The 14891-nt window shown below is 46.2% G+C and overlaps 1 protein-coding gene across 1 annotated transcript in view; it reads left to right on the top strand.

Moving 5' to 3' along the window:
- Positions 1 to 1726: 1726 nt before the first annotated feature.
- Wwtr1 (WW domain containing transcription regulator 1) overlaps positions 1727 to 14891 on the top strand; it is a 112808-nt gene continuing 99643 nt past the window's right edge. The window contains exons 1-2 of the mRNA XM_005344005.3: positions 1727 to 1935; positions 2261 to 2695. Coding sequence (XP_005344062.1) covers positions 2265 to 2695 — 431 coding nt within the window. The 5' untranslated portion in view covers positions 1727 to 1935; positions 2261 to 2264. The remainder of the gene's footprint in view (positions 1936 to 2260; positions 2696 to 14891) is intronic.

Raw genomic sequence — 14891 nt, 5'->3', positions numbered from 1 at the left:
ACTCAGGTAAAAATTTTTTTCAGGCAAAAAGAGGCCATGATTGGGAAAATTCAAGAGGCCTTGATACAGGGCTACCCTCTTTTTGCCCAGTCTTTGAGGGGCGCGGAGTCACAGCTCAAGTATAGATAACTTGGCAAGTAGCTCACTTTGAGATAGGATACAGTTATTCAAGAAGTGGACTAAAATTTTTTAAAAATATTTTTTTTGTTGTGTTGGGGAGGGGCTCATGTGGAAACCAGAGGACATCTTAAGGAAGTTGGTTCTCTCCTTCCTCAGTGTGTGGTGTGGACATTGAACTCAGGTCCTCAGGATTGCCCTTGGGGCCTTTACCAGCTGGCCCACCGTGCTGTGCACTCTTCTATGTTTTAAAGGAAAAATTAAGGAGTGGCCTTGCCTTTGTCCCTTCAACTTCACAGGCCTCTTCATTTTTCTATAACACTGTTCGTGAACTGTGGATTCAACTTTTATTTTGCTCTTTAACAAAGGAAAGCACAAAAGCCTGAATTTAATATAATTCTGTCGACATACTTACACCCAGCCCAGGCTAAGCAAAGTGCTTTACATGTATTGCCTCTTTTAGCTTATCTAATAAACGTCTATTAGAATCTGCGGGTCGGGTAGGGGCTTCCTGGAATTTGACTTAAAGCGGCCACCCTTTCTTGGAGAGAGGCCTAAGGAGAGAAGGGATAGAGTCGAGCAGCTGGCAATGGGAAGGGCAAAGCCGCCTCCCTCTTCCCGGCAGCTGTCGTACCAGGCCTGACCTCCTTTCCCCCAAAGGCAGGCAGGGGTCTCCACCTCTGGCCCGGGTCCAGTCGGTGGGAGGACGGGTGGCTTTTTCCGGGTCACTGGCACACCCTCTCTCTCCTTGCCACCTGCCCCGGTTCCATCCCAGTTCCAGGCTCCCTGGAGGGACTCAGGGACATTCCAATCCTCCCACTACCCTCTCAGACGCCGCGGGAGGAGGGAAGGGGGCGCAATTGCTTGGCCCTTCTAGAACCCAGCTTTGTCTCGGTCTATTTTTTTTTCTTCCAACCCCCAGTATCCTGATTCACCCCGCAGAGGAAACTAACGATTGATGAAAGGCTTGAAGGTTGGTAGTTTACAACCGACTTTTTGGCGAAGACGCATCTTCAGCAACAACGGCGCTTTTGGGACACCGTCTGCGCTCTTGCAGACAATTGAAAGCCAAACCGCCAAGTTGCCTCCTCACCAGACCAAATATGGTCACAAGCGCTAAGCAGCCTTCCGTGGAAAGTCTGGCCTCCCGGGTGTCTCCCTGCGCCAGGGTGCGCCCCGGCCCGACCTCTGGCAGCTCCGCGCCCCGTGCCGCGAGCCGGGGGCGCAGCTTCCTGGACCGACCCTTTCTGGGCCCTGGCCCCTCAACAGTCTACCCTCCGTTATTCTCAGGCTTGGATTTTGTCCATAACCCCTTGATTTAACAGGCTTGAGCCATTTTCTCTTTGATCCCGCCCCAAGTCAGTGGTAAACTCAAAGGAATGCAGATAGAGCGCTCGGCGGGAGAGGTCGGCGCGGCGGGGCGGGGGCACGGTCTCTCTCGAGCCGCCAAGTGCCCAGCCCACCCCCGCCAGCCGGGCTGTGGTGGGAGGAGGAGGAAGAGGAGGGGCGTGGGGCAGACTGGCTCCGGCCAGGAGGTCATGCATAATTCAACAGCTCCACTTTCGGCCCGCCTCTTTCCTAGGGGTGGGAGTTTGCTGCAAACTTTGTTTATGGGACAGTCCGGGAGCCTTGGCGGCCGCGCTCGTCTGTGTCTTCTCTGTCGCCTCCTCGCGTAGTGCGAGCGCTCGGGGCCGGCTCCGGGGATGTAAGAGTCCAAACCTTCGGCTGCTGGGAATCCGCTCAGGATCTGCCAGCCGGGGCCGAGTTCCAGCTTGCTAGTTCGGGAGGCTCCCAGACTCGGCTTCCCCGAGTGCCCAGGTAGCGCCCTCCGTGTCTCGCACCCTCTCGGGAGCCCGGCTCTTCGGCATCCGCGGTCCCGGCGCCTGGGGTCGGTGGTGGGTGTGTTGCTCGGGAGGGGCTGCGACCCGGCCTGATGCAGGCATCCCCTACCTCCCCCAACCTCTGCCTGCTCAGGGGAGCTTCTTGGCTGCCGGAAAAGTTGCATAATCTCGGAGGCCGGGGCGCCCCTTCCCCCACCGCTGGTCCCTCGACCCGTACCTAACTGTCTCTGAGTTCTCTCTGTCCTTCCCCGGGACCCTGATTCGAACTAAAAGCCTGAACTTAGCTTCCTTTTCTCTTGCAGAAAGATGAATCCGTCCTCGGTGCCCCCTGCGCTCCCGCCGCCAGGGCAGCAAGTCATCCACGTCACGCAGGACCTCGACACGGACCTCGAAGCCCTCTTCAACTCTGTCATGAACCCCAAGCCCAGCTCTTGGCGGAAAAAGATCCTGCCGGAGTCCTTCTTCAAGGAGCCCGATTCTGGCTCGCACTCGCGCCAGTCCAGCACCGACTCATCGGGCGGCCACCCCGGGCCTCGACTGGCGGGCGGCGCGCAGCACGTCCGCTCGCACTCGTCGCCCGCATCCCTGCAGCTAGGCACTGGTGCGGGCGCCGCTGGAGGCCCTGCACAGCAGCACGCGCATCTCCGTCAGCAGTCCTATGACGTGACTGACGAGCTGCCACTGCCCCCCGGGTGGGAGATGACCTTCACCGCCACTGGCCAGAGATACTTTCTCAAGTAAGTCAGCCCCCGCCAAGAGGGGCACAGTTGTGATACCCAGGACACTAACGCGTTCATGATGTGTGTGTGCGCCCGTGTGTGTGTGTGTGTGTGTGTGTGTGTGTGTATTGGAGAGACAGAGAGCCTAATTGTGACTCTTCCAAGTTTCTTAAGAGATCTGCAAAGTTGTAAAAGTAGGGAGTGAGCCCAGGAGTTGAACTTGACTTAAAGCAGTTTTCGTGATCTTAGGCCCTTAGCTCCGGACCTCAGAGCTAGGTCTATTAGCATAAGATAACAGGAACGTTGGGAGACCTTGGAAGAGAAGGTTCTGCTGGTGAGTAGGTGGCCTGGGTTCTTCAACCACTCAGGAAAAGCAAGCCGGAAAAGATCACAGCGCCTAGTGGGTTTACCTCTCCCAGCTGGTGATGTAATGGCCACACAGCACAGTGATGTAATTACCAACTGCATTGTAAAGTAGTTATGGGTTGGACCAACAAATTGTGTGGAAATTGGGTCAGGAGTCTTATGATGTTGCACTTGGTAACCTGGAATACCATCCCATCAGGAATGTGCGTTGTCATCCTTCAGGTCACATTGGTCCAGCTTTTGGATGTACATTAGATTCAGTTTTTGCATATAGGTTGTAGAGAAAAAAGTGTATTTTCAAATGCTAGAAGAGATTTGCATTTCTGAGGAAAAAACAAGCTGGGACTTGAGTAGTTCTCAGAACCAGTGAGGTCATAGGGGTCAGGCCAGCAAAGGCCTGGATGGAAGTTGTGGCTGGACCACTTGGTACAGAATCACCTCGGCTTGAAAATGCTGGAGAACTCGTGGCTTAAAGTTCATCTTCTTGCCCTGTTTCTTTGTTGAAGTAGCCTTGTTTTAAAGGTTCAAATGTAAGACAGCTTGTACTATTTTCAAAGTTTAACCAAACTCTTCTTTGGCGTTCATCTCTGATACTTTGATTTTAGGCCCTAAGAATGAGCATGCGGTGGCAAATGAGGTTTATTATGCACAAATCTGAGATTTATTTATTCCTTCCCCACCCCAAAGCTATTGACATTTTGTGCATATTCAGATTTTGCTGGCAGGTGGTGGCACACGCCTTTAATCCCAGCAGCCAGGAGGCAGAGTCAGGCAGATCCGGGTCTTGGCGAATTTGGAGGCCAGGACAGCCAGACCCAGGAAAAATATGTCCAGTAACAGAAACAACAGCAGCAAAAGTTTTATTTTATTTGTATGTGTCTGTGCCTGGGTGTATAGTGTATGTATCACATACATGGGGTGCCAGGAGAAGATGACTAATTTCCAGGAACTGGCAGTGTGAGCTGCAGCTCCCTCCCCTAATTTGGGATTAGGGTGCTAGGGACTGAACCCCAGTTCTCTGCAAAAGCATCAAGTGGTCTTAACCACTGAGCCATCTCTCTAGCCTCTTGGGAATACTTTTTATTGTTTATATCTTTGTTTTGGGGGTTGGTGTGATGCTGACATCCTGAAGCCAGTATAGTGGCCTTTTATCCCAGTTGGTGCCTGGATTATTGAGCCATGGTGTAGACATGTGCTCAATGCTTTGATCTCTAAATAGTGGTAGAAGGCAGGTATGTGATGTAATAGCATAGCATTTTTCTAAGTTTACAAAGGAAGATATCAGTGTTCACAATATTGTGTATTAAGTTCACTTAGGTAAGTGCAGCTGTATTCATGATATAAAAATCATATTTCACCATGACTTTTACTAACATGGACTTTGCAATAAATGTAAGTAGAGTCTCAATAATTTTAGATTGTTCTTTTTGGTCTCAGATGACTTTTAAACTGCTCATGAATGCACCCATAAATATAATTATTGAATTAGGAAATAAGTGCTGGGATTGCCTAATGTCTGTGGGAACACAGACAAAAATGACCTCTAAGTAAAAACAAATTCTTTCCTACATCTCTTCTTAAATGGTTAAATTTGCTCCGATGTGTTTGTGATCTAGGGCAAAAAGTGAAGTTAGCCTTGGGTGTAGAAAAAGTTGCTGTGATCCAGTTCTGTCTGCCCATGCAGCTACAGGCGCTCCTCCAGCTAAACCAGAGTGCTTCATCGTTTCATTTTGAATCGTCAGTGGAGTGTAAACAGGGGGTTGGCCTGACCTGATGCCATCCCTGGAAATTTCTTAGCTAAGTAATTAGGAGAATTTAAGGGATTATGTTTTTTGTGAATATTGTCTTGTAGAATAAGCGATCTGCCAAGAATTCTTGATGTCTCTGAGAGCTTTGCTTGACGTTTGAGTGAGGTAAATGTTCTGTGTCACATTTTGTTACCCAGCCTTAAGGAAACTGGTAGCTGTCGACTCTGGTTGAATTCTCTTGAACTCTTGTTCCTCAGCTTTATCATCTGTAAGTGGGGTTAGCTGAGGAGTCCTATTCGTGACTATGGGGAGCTGAGGGCTGTATCGATCAGAAACCAAAGGAATTTAGAGTTGACAAGGATCAGTTTGAGGGTTTGGTGGCTTGGTGTTTTATGGTTTTTTTTTTTTTTTGGCAGAAGTGGTGTTATTTCACAGTGGACCCTGACAGAAGTGGACTCTATTTTGAAGCAGGTGTTCTTTGTCCTTTCAACCCTCCCCCCTTTTACCTGTGTCACTAACACACCTGAACAATGAGTTTATGGGGAATGGAGCTTAGACCTCTAAGAGGCTTTTAGCCATCTTTTGTCATTTTCTTAGGTAAACTAGATTAGTCCTAGGTATATGATGATGTCATCACTTTCTGCTATTTTTTTATTTTTTATTTTTTAAGGGCAAGGTCTCACTCTGTAGCCCTGGCTGGCCTCCAACTCACAGGTTTGCTTTCCCGTGTCTCTGAGTGCTGGGATTAAGGACAGCCTTTTCTGTTTCTTCTGTACCGGATAGAGAGGCAAAGCTGAGGCCCAGTGGTTCCTCTGATGCCTCTGAGTCCACCCAAGTGCAGCCTGGCTCATTGGGACTGAACCCACCAAGGGCTAATTTTTAGTCTATTTTCTCAGTGCCAGAGAAGGTTAGATTCAGTTGTGGTCAGCCCAGCCTACTATGCTGGGAAAGCCAGAGCTCCTGGGAGGACAGCAAGCACTCTTAGTGCCTGAGTCATCTCTTTAGCTCCCCTACTGAGGTTATCATTTATTTTTAAATTTCTGATTATAATGAAATACATGGTTTTTGTGCATGAACCATAAAATAGAATTATTATTATTATTATTATTATTTATTTATTTATTTTGCTTTTCAAGACATGGTTTCTCTGTAGCTTTTGGAGCCTGTCCTGGAACTAGCTCTTGTAGACCAGGCTGGTCTCGATCTCACAGAGATCTGCCTGTCTCTCCCTCCCAAGTGCTGGGATTAAAGGCGTGCACCACCACCACCCGGCCAAAATAGAATTATTAAAGAAAATGATGGCCTTCAGTCAACTTTTTCAGTCTTTATTCTAGAAATGTTATTGTAGAGAAGAAGTAACAGTTCTGCTAGAAAAAACTTTCCCCTGCTCTTACATGCAATATCATTGACCATTATTAATAATCTTTAATAATAGTTGTATTTTTTTTTAAAGACTGGGTCACATGGTGTAGCTGTGGCTGGCCTGGAACTCCTGTCTGTCACTGCTTCCTGAGTGCTGGGATTAAAGTCGTGGTTACCACACCCTGCTGTTCTGCCTTTTCTGAAATTTATGTTTATGTGTGTGTGTGTGTGTATATATACACACATATATAATTTATTTATTTATTGGTTTTTCAAGACAGTGTAGCTCTGGGTGTCCTGAAACTCACTCTGTAGACCAGGCTGGTCTCGAACTCATAAAATATGTTTTTTAAACCAAACATCTTCACATTGGTAACAGATCTAGTAGTATAGATCTCTTTGGTTGAACAGCAGTGGTTTCCTTCAGTCCTCAGTGCTCATAGATAAGAACTTTAGACTTAAAAATCGCATCTATATTTAGCTTAGGTTTTCCATTTAACCCTCAATGATCCCCTGATAAGATAGGGGGAGCCTAGTTCCTACACTACTAGTTTTTTGTTTATTTTTGTTTGAGTTTGTTGTTTGCATGTTGCTTGCCTGCTAGTCATCTTTGTTATTGCTTTGCTTTTTCCTCAACATTTATTTATTTATTATTTATTTTAAGTCAGGGTCTTGTGTGTCCCAAGCTGTTTTCAAAGGCTGAGAATTCCCTTGAACTAGTGATCGGTATTCCAGCTTTTCCTTCCCGAGTGCCGCTGGGACTTCAGGCACGTGCGACCTACCATGCTTAGTGCATATTCTTGAAGCCATGGTTTCACACATGCTAGGCAAGCACTCTATCAGCTGTACTGTAAAACCAGGCATTTTGTCACTTTGGGTAGTGTCCCATTCCGTAAGTCAGTGCATTTGGCCGGCTTACAGGTTGCCGCCCACATTACCGGAGCCAGGAACCTCTAACCCGAATTTGTGCTTTGTCTAAATGTTGAGACAGGATCCCACTGTGTAGCCCTGATGGTCCTGGAACTTTTTCTTTAGGGCAGGCTAGTCTTGAACTCACAGAACTCCACCTGCCTCTGTCTCCTTATTGCTAGGGCAGACAGAGCAGGGTGTCAGGTTCCTTGGGTGTCAGGTGTCTTGAGTTAGAGGCAGTTGTGAGCTCTGAGAGCTAGGAACTGAACTTAGGTCGCCTGGAGGAGCAACACGTGCTCTTACCCACCGAGCCATTTCTGCAGCCCTTCCTTATTCCTTAGAGTTGGAAATCCATAGTTAACATTTCTATGATTTTAATTCTATAAAATGACTCATTTCCTAATATATTAGTCAGAATTGGATTTGATATATTTATTGGTTTGGGGTTTTGAGACAGGGTCTCTCACTATGCAGCTTTTGCTACCTGAGGACACAGCCCTGAAGTAGACCAGACTGGCTTTGAACTCAGGGATCCACCTATTTCTGACCCTGAGAACTGAGACTGAAAAGGTGTTCACCATTTTGTGGAACAGATTGAATTTTAGCTTTGCGCTTGTGTCTGACATTATAAACCCTTAACCAAACAAGAGCGAATATATCCAACCCACAATGAAATGGATTTTTTTCTTACTCTTCACTGATTTAATTTACACCCCCTTTCCTTCATATTTTGACCATGGTTTTTTTTTGAGACATGGTCTCATTCTGTAGCCCAGGTTAGCCTCAGGTCCATCATGACCCTCCCATTCAGTCCCTGAGAACTTGAATTATAACTTCTGGGTTTCTTCCTGAGGAAGAATAGTTTTTATTATGACATTTTCTTTTTTTTTTTTTTTTGGTTTTTTTCGAGGCAGGGTTTCTATGTGGTTTTGGAGCCTGTCCTGGAACTAGCTCTTGTATTTTTTTTTTTTTTTTTTTTTTTTTTTTTTTTTGGTTTTTTTCGAGGCAGGGTTTCTATGTGGTTTTGGAGCCTGTCCTGGAACTAGCTCTTGTAGACCGGGCTGGTCTCGAACTCACAGAGATCCGCCTGCCTCTGCCTCCCGAGTGCTGGGATTAAAGGCGTGCGCCACCACTGCCCGGCTTATTATGACATTTTCATACATGACTGTCATGTACTGTGGTCATATGTTCCCCCATTACCTCTCCTGACTTCCATTTCCCTGGTCCTTTCTCTTTTCCCCGTAAATCTCTCATCTACTTTCATGTCTTTTTCATTTTGAGACCCAGTGAATTTAATTGGGATGGTTTACATGGGAAGGGGCTATTTATAGGGTAGGAAGACCTTCCTAGTCTTACGGCACTGAAGAAAATGGCTCTCCCTCCCCAGCAGCCAGTAGAATTCCCTCAGGGAGAGACTGGCCCTCAGGAGCTCCACCCTCTAGCAGCTGGTGACTTCCTGTAAATATTCAGGGAAGGTGGACCATGATTTTCTAAAATAATTTTTGTCTAGTGTATCTAAGTAACTTTTAATGTGTTTATGTATTCTTTGCCCTTATGGTCTAGAACATATTCCATGTTTTGTCCAGTCCTTCTGGGTGCTTCCACTGTTCTGTATAATCAGTGTATTGTGTCAAGATTGAATCCATGTATGGATGAGGTGTCACAGGCTTCAGATAGAGAAGTCCTTAGAGATCCTGTGAAGGACAGGAAGGGGAACAGTCAGAAAGACGGGAGGACAAAAGAAGATGCCTGAAAGCCAGGAAAGAGTGTGTCAAGGAGGAATGGTTAGTACCGCGAACCTAGACAGGTTCAGGGAACCGAGTCCACTCTTTCGTGGACTGGGCTGTGGCAAAGGCTGTGGCACTAGATCCCCTCAGGATCCACTCCCTTTCTGTCCTTCACTAGAAAAGATCAGGCTTCTAAGAGATAAGAAGCAAACATGACAAAATAAAATACAGTAGGACGAAGCAAAAACTGTCATACCAAAACTGGTCATGGCAACTGGAGGAAGTGGCAAGGGTCCCAAGAGCAGGCACGAGAGTCAGAGACCCACTCATTCTCACAGTCAGGCGTCCCATAAAAATGCTAAGCCAACAGCTATAATACATACACAGACGACCTGGTGCAGACCTGGGTAGGCCCTGTGTTTGCTACTTCAGTCTCTCTGAGCTCAGACTGTCACAAGTTGTCTGGTTGTGGGTTTCTTCATCTGTTCCCATCTGGAGGAAGCCTCTCTGATGATGACTGGATAAGACCGATATGAGTATAGCAGAAAATCATTAGGAATCATTTTATTGATTTTTTTTTTTTTTTTAAAGACATGTAGGTTTGGTTTTGCTCTAGGTCTCTGGGTTAGTCTCTGGTTCTTGGTTACCCAAGCAGTGTTGTGTATGGGTGTCTTCTGGTGGAGGGGGTCTTAAATCAAATTGGTCATTGGTTGGCTCCTCCCACAAGTTCTGTGCCACCGTCACCCTAGCATATTTTGCAGGCAGGACAGATTGTAGGTCGAAGGTTTTGTGGCTGCGTTGACATTCACGCTTCTCTCTCGGCAGCTTGCAGAGTACCTTCTTGCATCGAAGAGACTAGAATGTAGGAATCTAGCGGTGATGGCTCTAGGCACCAATTTGACTTCTTGTTTAGTGAGTTGTGTGAGTGTTGTTCCCAGCAATGCCCTCCACCCCCACTGCCAGCTGCAGAGAGCAACCCTTTGTCTTAACAACAGCCTGGGTTTTTTTGGTTTCCATGGCAACCCCTTGGCCAGCAACTCAATTGCGTGCAGCCGAGTCCCACCACTGGAAGTCTCACCTGGCCACAAGAGATGGTCAGTTAAGACTCCATATCCCCAGGCTAGGAGTCCTTGTTAGGATTACCTTCGTATATTTTAGGGATTTCCGCTGCACTAGGTCCCCACCCCATCCCACAAATGCCCCCTCCAATTCCAGTCTCCCTGCACTCTCTCCCTCCACCCTACCCCCCTCTCCCACCTGGTTCCTTGCTGCCATCCCTATCTGCTCCCCTCCCAGTCAGCCCATAACATCTATTCCGTTTCCTGCTCCCGGGTCTCACTGTGTCGAGCTGGCTGGCCTAGAACTCACTATGTTCACAGGGCTAATCTCAAATTCATGGAATTCACCTGTCTCTGCCTCCCCAGATTGCTGAGGTTAAAGGCATGGAAGGGGATCAAATTCAGATCCTCAGGCTTGGCCCCAAGGACATCTTGCTGGCTCCCAGAGGGTTTTTTCCCTCCCCCATAAATGAGACAGAGTCTCTTTACATGGCCTGCTGGAAGTCACTATGTTTGTACGCACATAAACCAGGCTGTCCTTGAACTCACAAAGCTCTTGAATGGTGAGATTAAAGCTACACGTCACCATGCCTGGCCCAGAGTTCCTTTTTATTAGAACCAGATTATTAGGCCAAAAGTTCTTTGTCTAGAAGGATTACCAGTTGGCCTCTTAGATCACAGTGGTATAAGTGGTGGATTCTAACCTTTATGTACGGACAAAGCTGTGGTTCCTCAAGATGAGCTGGGGGCAAGCGACAGAAACGTGAGCTGTGACTGAATCTGAGAAACAAGTTTGCGCTGTACATTAAGTCTGAATGAGCTTTGCACATGAGGAGAGACTGCATGAAGCTACAAATGGTTGATCTTTTAAAGGGGATGTTGTAAGAAAATAGGCGTGATTCTTGTGAAAAATGGTCTCTGTGTTAGGACCCTTGTGCTGTCATGGATTTTCAAAGGTAAATTTTTGGGAAAGGGGGGCTAGTAAGATAAGGTTAGACAAGTGTGCAGACACAGGAATACTTAGGAAAGTCTTGAGGTGTTTTGTAGATAGATGCCTTCGTTACAGGATTGACCATTATTGTTGCCTGGGTTTGCGGCGGGATAAAAGAGCTTCCTTGAAGCGTGGCTTGCTTCTTTAAACACATTTAAACTCCAGCTTATTGTCCAGACGTAAACACCTTGACCAACAGAACCGTGTGTCTTCAGGTAGCACCGAGTGCTGTTCTTCTTCCTGACAAGCTCCATGACGCAGGTGATGGCAAGTGAAGACCGCTCCTTTTGTGGTGTTGCCGGGCTTTGATCTTAAGCATGAGAGTGGCCAGCTTTGGTTTGCTTCTTGTCTGGAGCCTGCTTGGATGGCTTTTAAAACCTGTTTGTTTCACCCATCAGCCAACTAGGCCTTACCCATAATTCCCGAACTTTGATTATGGGGGTTATTATCAGACAAGAGTGTCTTTGTTAAGGAGCACGTTTAATACTCTGGGGTCTAGCGTGACTAGCGGATGTAAATTGTATGGAAGTAATTAAATGTGAAGGAAATGTCATGTGGACTGAATTTAAATGTACAGACTTTGTGGCATTGATTTTTTTTTTTAAACTTATACCAAGAAGGCTGGAAAGAGAAAAATAAAAGTTCAGAGAGTTAGGGAAGCAGATATGGGGATCAAGCTATGCCCGTCTTTGCTGGTTAAAATCTGAAATTGGGAGCCGGTATTATGTGAATGCCATTGCCCTTCATATGAACCCTTGAGGCCAGATGCTGGGGAACTCGCTGTGCTGGGGAGCTTGAGCCTCTTCCCAGCCAAGTGTCTTATCTCCACATATCTGTGTGTCCATCAGGGGAGTGGGTTTTTTATGTTACCAGGCAGGCTTGGAGGAAGCTATGGAACTGATGCCTGTTTCTCCAGTTTTGCTCCATTTTCTGCATAGGGATGCCCCAAGTTTCATACAGAGGGGCCCCTCTTTAGATTTCTGGGCAAGAGCTGTGCATTTCTCTCCTCGCATGAGATGTCCTCTGCCTCCGTGCTTGGTTTTTTAAGACTTAGCCAACTCCATCTCCTCCCTAAAACCCTAGAGGACCAAACAAGTAGAAAGTCTCTCCGCCTCTTCCAAATTCCCATAGTAATTTAATCTGTACCATGCAGTATTTGACCATTAAAATGTTGTGTAATGCTAATTGTCAAAAGGATGGGCTTAATTCATTTCCCTGACTTGGCCTCTGAAAATATGGACTGGGTGTTGTGTTAGCTTTAGCTTTATTCACATCGATGCAGGAAAATATGGTGTTGATATAGAACTATGTTTTAATTTTTTTTTTAGGTGTGTGTGTGTGTGTACACATGACTGCAGTGCCCAAGGAGGTATGTGTGTGTGTGTGTGTGTGTACACATGACTGCACTGCCCAAGGAGGTGTGTGCGTGTGTGTACATGACTGTAGTGCCCAAGGAGGTGTGTGTGTGTGTGTGTGTGTACATGACTGTAGTGCCCAAGGAGGTGTGTGTGTGTGTGTGTGTGTGTACGTACACATGACTGCAGTGCTCAGGAGGAAGGCAGAGGCATTGGATGCCTGGAGCTGGAGTTATAACTGGTTTTAAATTGCTCCATATGGGTGCTGGGAATTGAACTCAGGTCCTCCAGAAGAGCTTTTAACCACTAAGCCATCTTTCCAACCCTGGAACATGCTTTTGAAATCATCACTACATCACTGGTCAGAGGTGAGAATGCACACATTTAGATTTAAGTAGTACAAGTTTGATTTGCAGTTAGCTTGGTCACAGCATACTCCCCTTGTCTGCCCTGGTGGAGGGGACCTCTGCTTTATTTTCATTCTTTTTTTTTTTTTTAAGATTTATTTATTTATTATGTATACAGTATTCTCAGTACTCTGCTTGCAGGCCAGAAGAGGGCACAGATCTCATTCCAGATGGTTGTGAGCCACCACGTGGTTGCTGGGAATGGAAGAGCAGGTGGTGCTCTTAACCACTGAGCCATCTCTCCAGCCCCCTATTTTCATTCTTTATACGTAAGTTCCTGCGAATAAGAACCAAATGTTGGCTACTTTGCATTTCCTGAGTACCTAGCTTAAAAATTCAATTAATGCTTCTTGAAATAAATACAACTGATTTTTCACTTCTGCTCATTGGTTCATTTGTTAATTTTCCAATTGCTATTTGTTGGGTTCTTTTTTTTTTTTTTTTTGGTTTTTCGAGACAGGGTTTCTCTGTGGTTTTGGAGCCTGTCCTGGAACTAGCTCTTGTAGACCAGGCTGGTCTTGAACTCACAGAGATCCGCCTGCCTCTGCCTCCCAAGTGCTAGGATTAAAGCCGTGTGCCACCACCGCCCGGCTGTTGGGTTCATTTTGTGTCCCATCATGTTTAGCACAGTAGGTGTATATATATGGCAGACTGCATTCTGTAATATGTTCTACTGTTCTTGGTATTTATTTTCTTGTCTGACCTCCTCAGACAGAACAATGACGGTCCAAGAGAGAAAACGTTGCTGTGAATAGCACACTGTCTGCCTCCATTCCCAGATTATTTCCCCAGTTCTCTTTGGCTTCGGAAATTTACTGCCCTAACACTGCGGCTTTGACAAGTTCTCGAGATTGAAACTTTCCCAACGGAGCCCGAGAAGGCTGTTTTTGTTCCAAGAGATTTCTCTCTCCCTCCCCCATGGTGTAAAGTAAATGGGAATTTGGGGTCTTTGCTGTAATTAAGCAGGTTAACTTTGTCAACAGTGAGCATATGCACGTCAGAGAAGCTAGTCAGTCTTGAATAGTCAACATAGACTCAGGTTCATTCTTGATGGACCACCATCACCCATAAATAAACTTGAAAGGAAATTTCGTCAGATAAACTGAGGAGAGATTGTACTCCTGGGGACACACCATTCTAAATCATATGTTTATGATTGCTATTTTCACTAAGAGATGATCTTGAGATGTTTATTTCTGACACTGAAGATCAGTAGACTGGCCCAAGAATACCTTTACCCCTTGGGCTACCTTGCTGCCCCTCATCATTTTTTAAGGAAAAATTTGATTATCCAAAGACAAGAGACTCAACAAGTTTAGTTGCTAAATATACATTGCATTTGCACGGTAAGTTACATTTGTTTATTTTTAGTTCTTTTTTTAAACATTTATTTATTTTGTATACAGTGTTCTGTTTGCATGTTTGCTTGTGGGACAGAAGAGGGTGCCAGATCTCATTACAGATAGTTGTGAGCCGCCGTATGGTTGCTGGGAATTGAACTTGGGACCTCTGGAAGAGCAGCTAGTGCTTTCCCTTGCTTCTCCTGTTGTCTTCAGGAGCTGGATCATCTAGTTCCTGATATACATGCGCATCGGTTTATCAAACAGAGGTCCCACTCTATGCTATGCACTCACACACGGGCATAGCGTGCACACACACACACACACACACCTACACACGTAAACTTGCGTTTAGACAGCAAGACCAGGCCAGCCTTGACCTCACAGAAATCCTCTTGCCTCTGCCTCCTGAGTGCTGGTATTAAAGGTATGAGCTACTATGTCTTTATTCATTCTTTTTAATACGTTCCATGTTTAATCATCCCAAGAACAGTATGACTGACTTTATCCTTATTTTAGTCAAGAAATCAAGACAGAGAAACTTTAAGTTGGCCAGAGTCATATGCCAGTCAAACCCTGGCCATGGCTGCCCTTTTCCGTCTTATAGGCCTGGTTGGCTCTTCACTGTCAGGATCTCATCTTTCCTTCCTGCTTCTCCATTCCTGTTGTCTCCACCCTAGTGTGACTTGATTGTTCCTTTGTAGGTTGTAGTAACCTATTCTGGACCTTGTCCCAGGTACGTCATCACTAGACACTCCCATCCCATTGTTCTCCACTCTACCACTGTCAGGGAAGTCTTGTCCTATCAGGACTGACCTTCTGACAGGTTTCTCATCCTTTCCGGTGTGAACCCCGGGCCCTGCTCATCTAGGCTCACTGTTTGCTGGCCTCTGAGTGGTACTTGCCTCCTTCCCAGAGTATCTCCATCTCTTGTCTGATCTTTTTTTTTTT

This window comes from Microtus ochrogaster, chromosome 1, assembly GCF_000317375.1.
Source record: "Microtus ochrogaster isolate Prairie Vole_2 chromosome 1, MicOch1.0, whole genome shotgun sequence".
In the NCBI taxonomy this organism is placed as follows: Eukaryota; Metazoa; Chordata; class Mammalia; order Rodentia; family Cricetidae; genus Microtus; species Microtus ochrogaster.
Note: the sequence above shows the minus strand (reverse complement) of the source record. Positions and strands in the feature narration are given on the sequence as shown.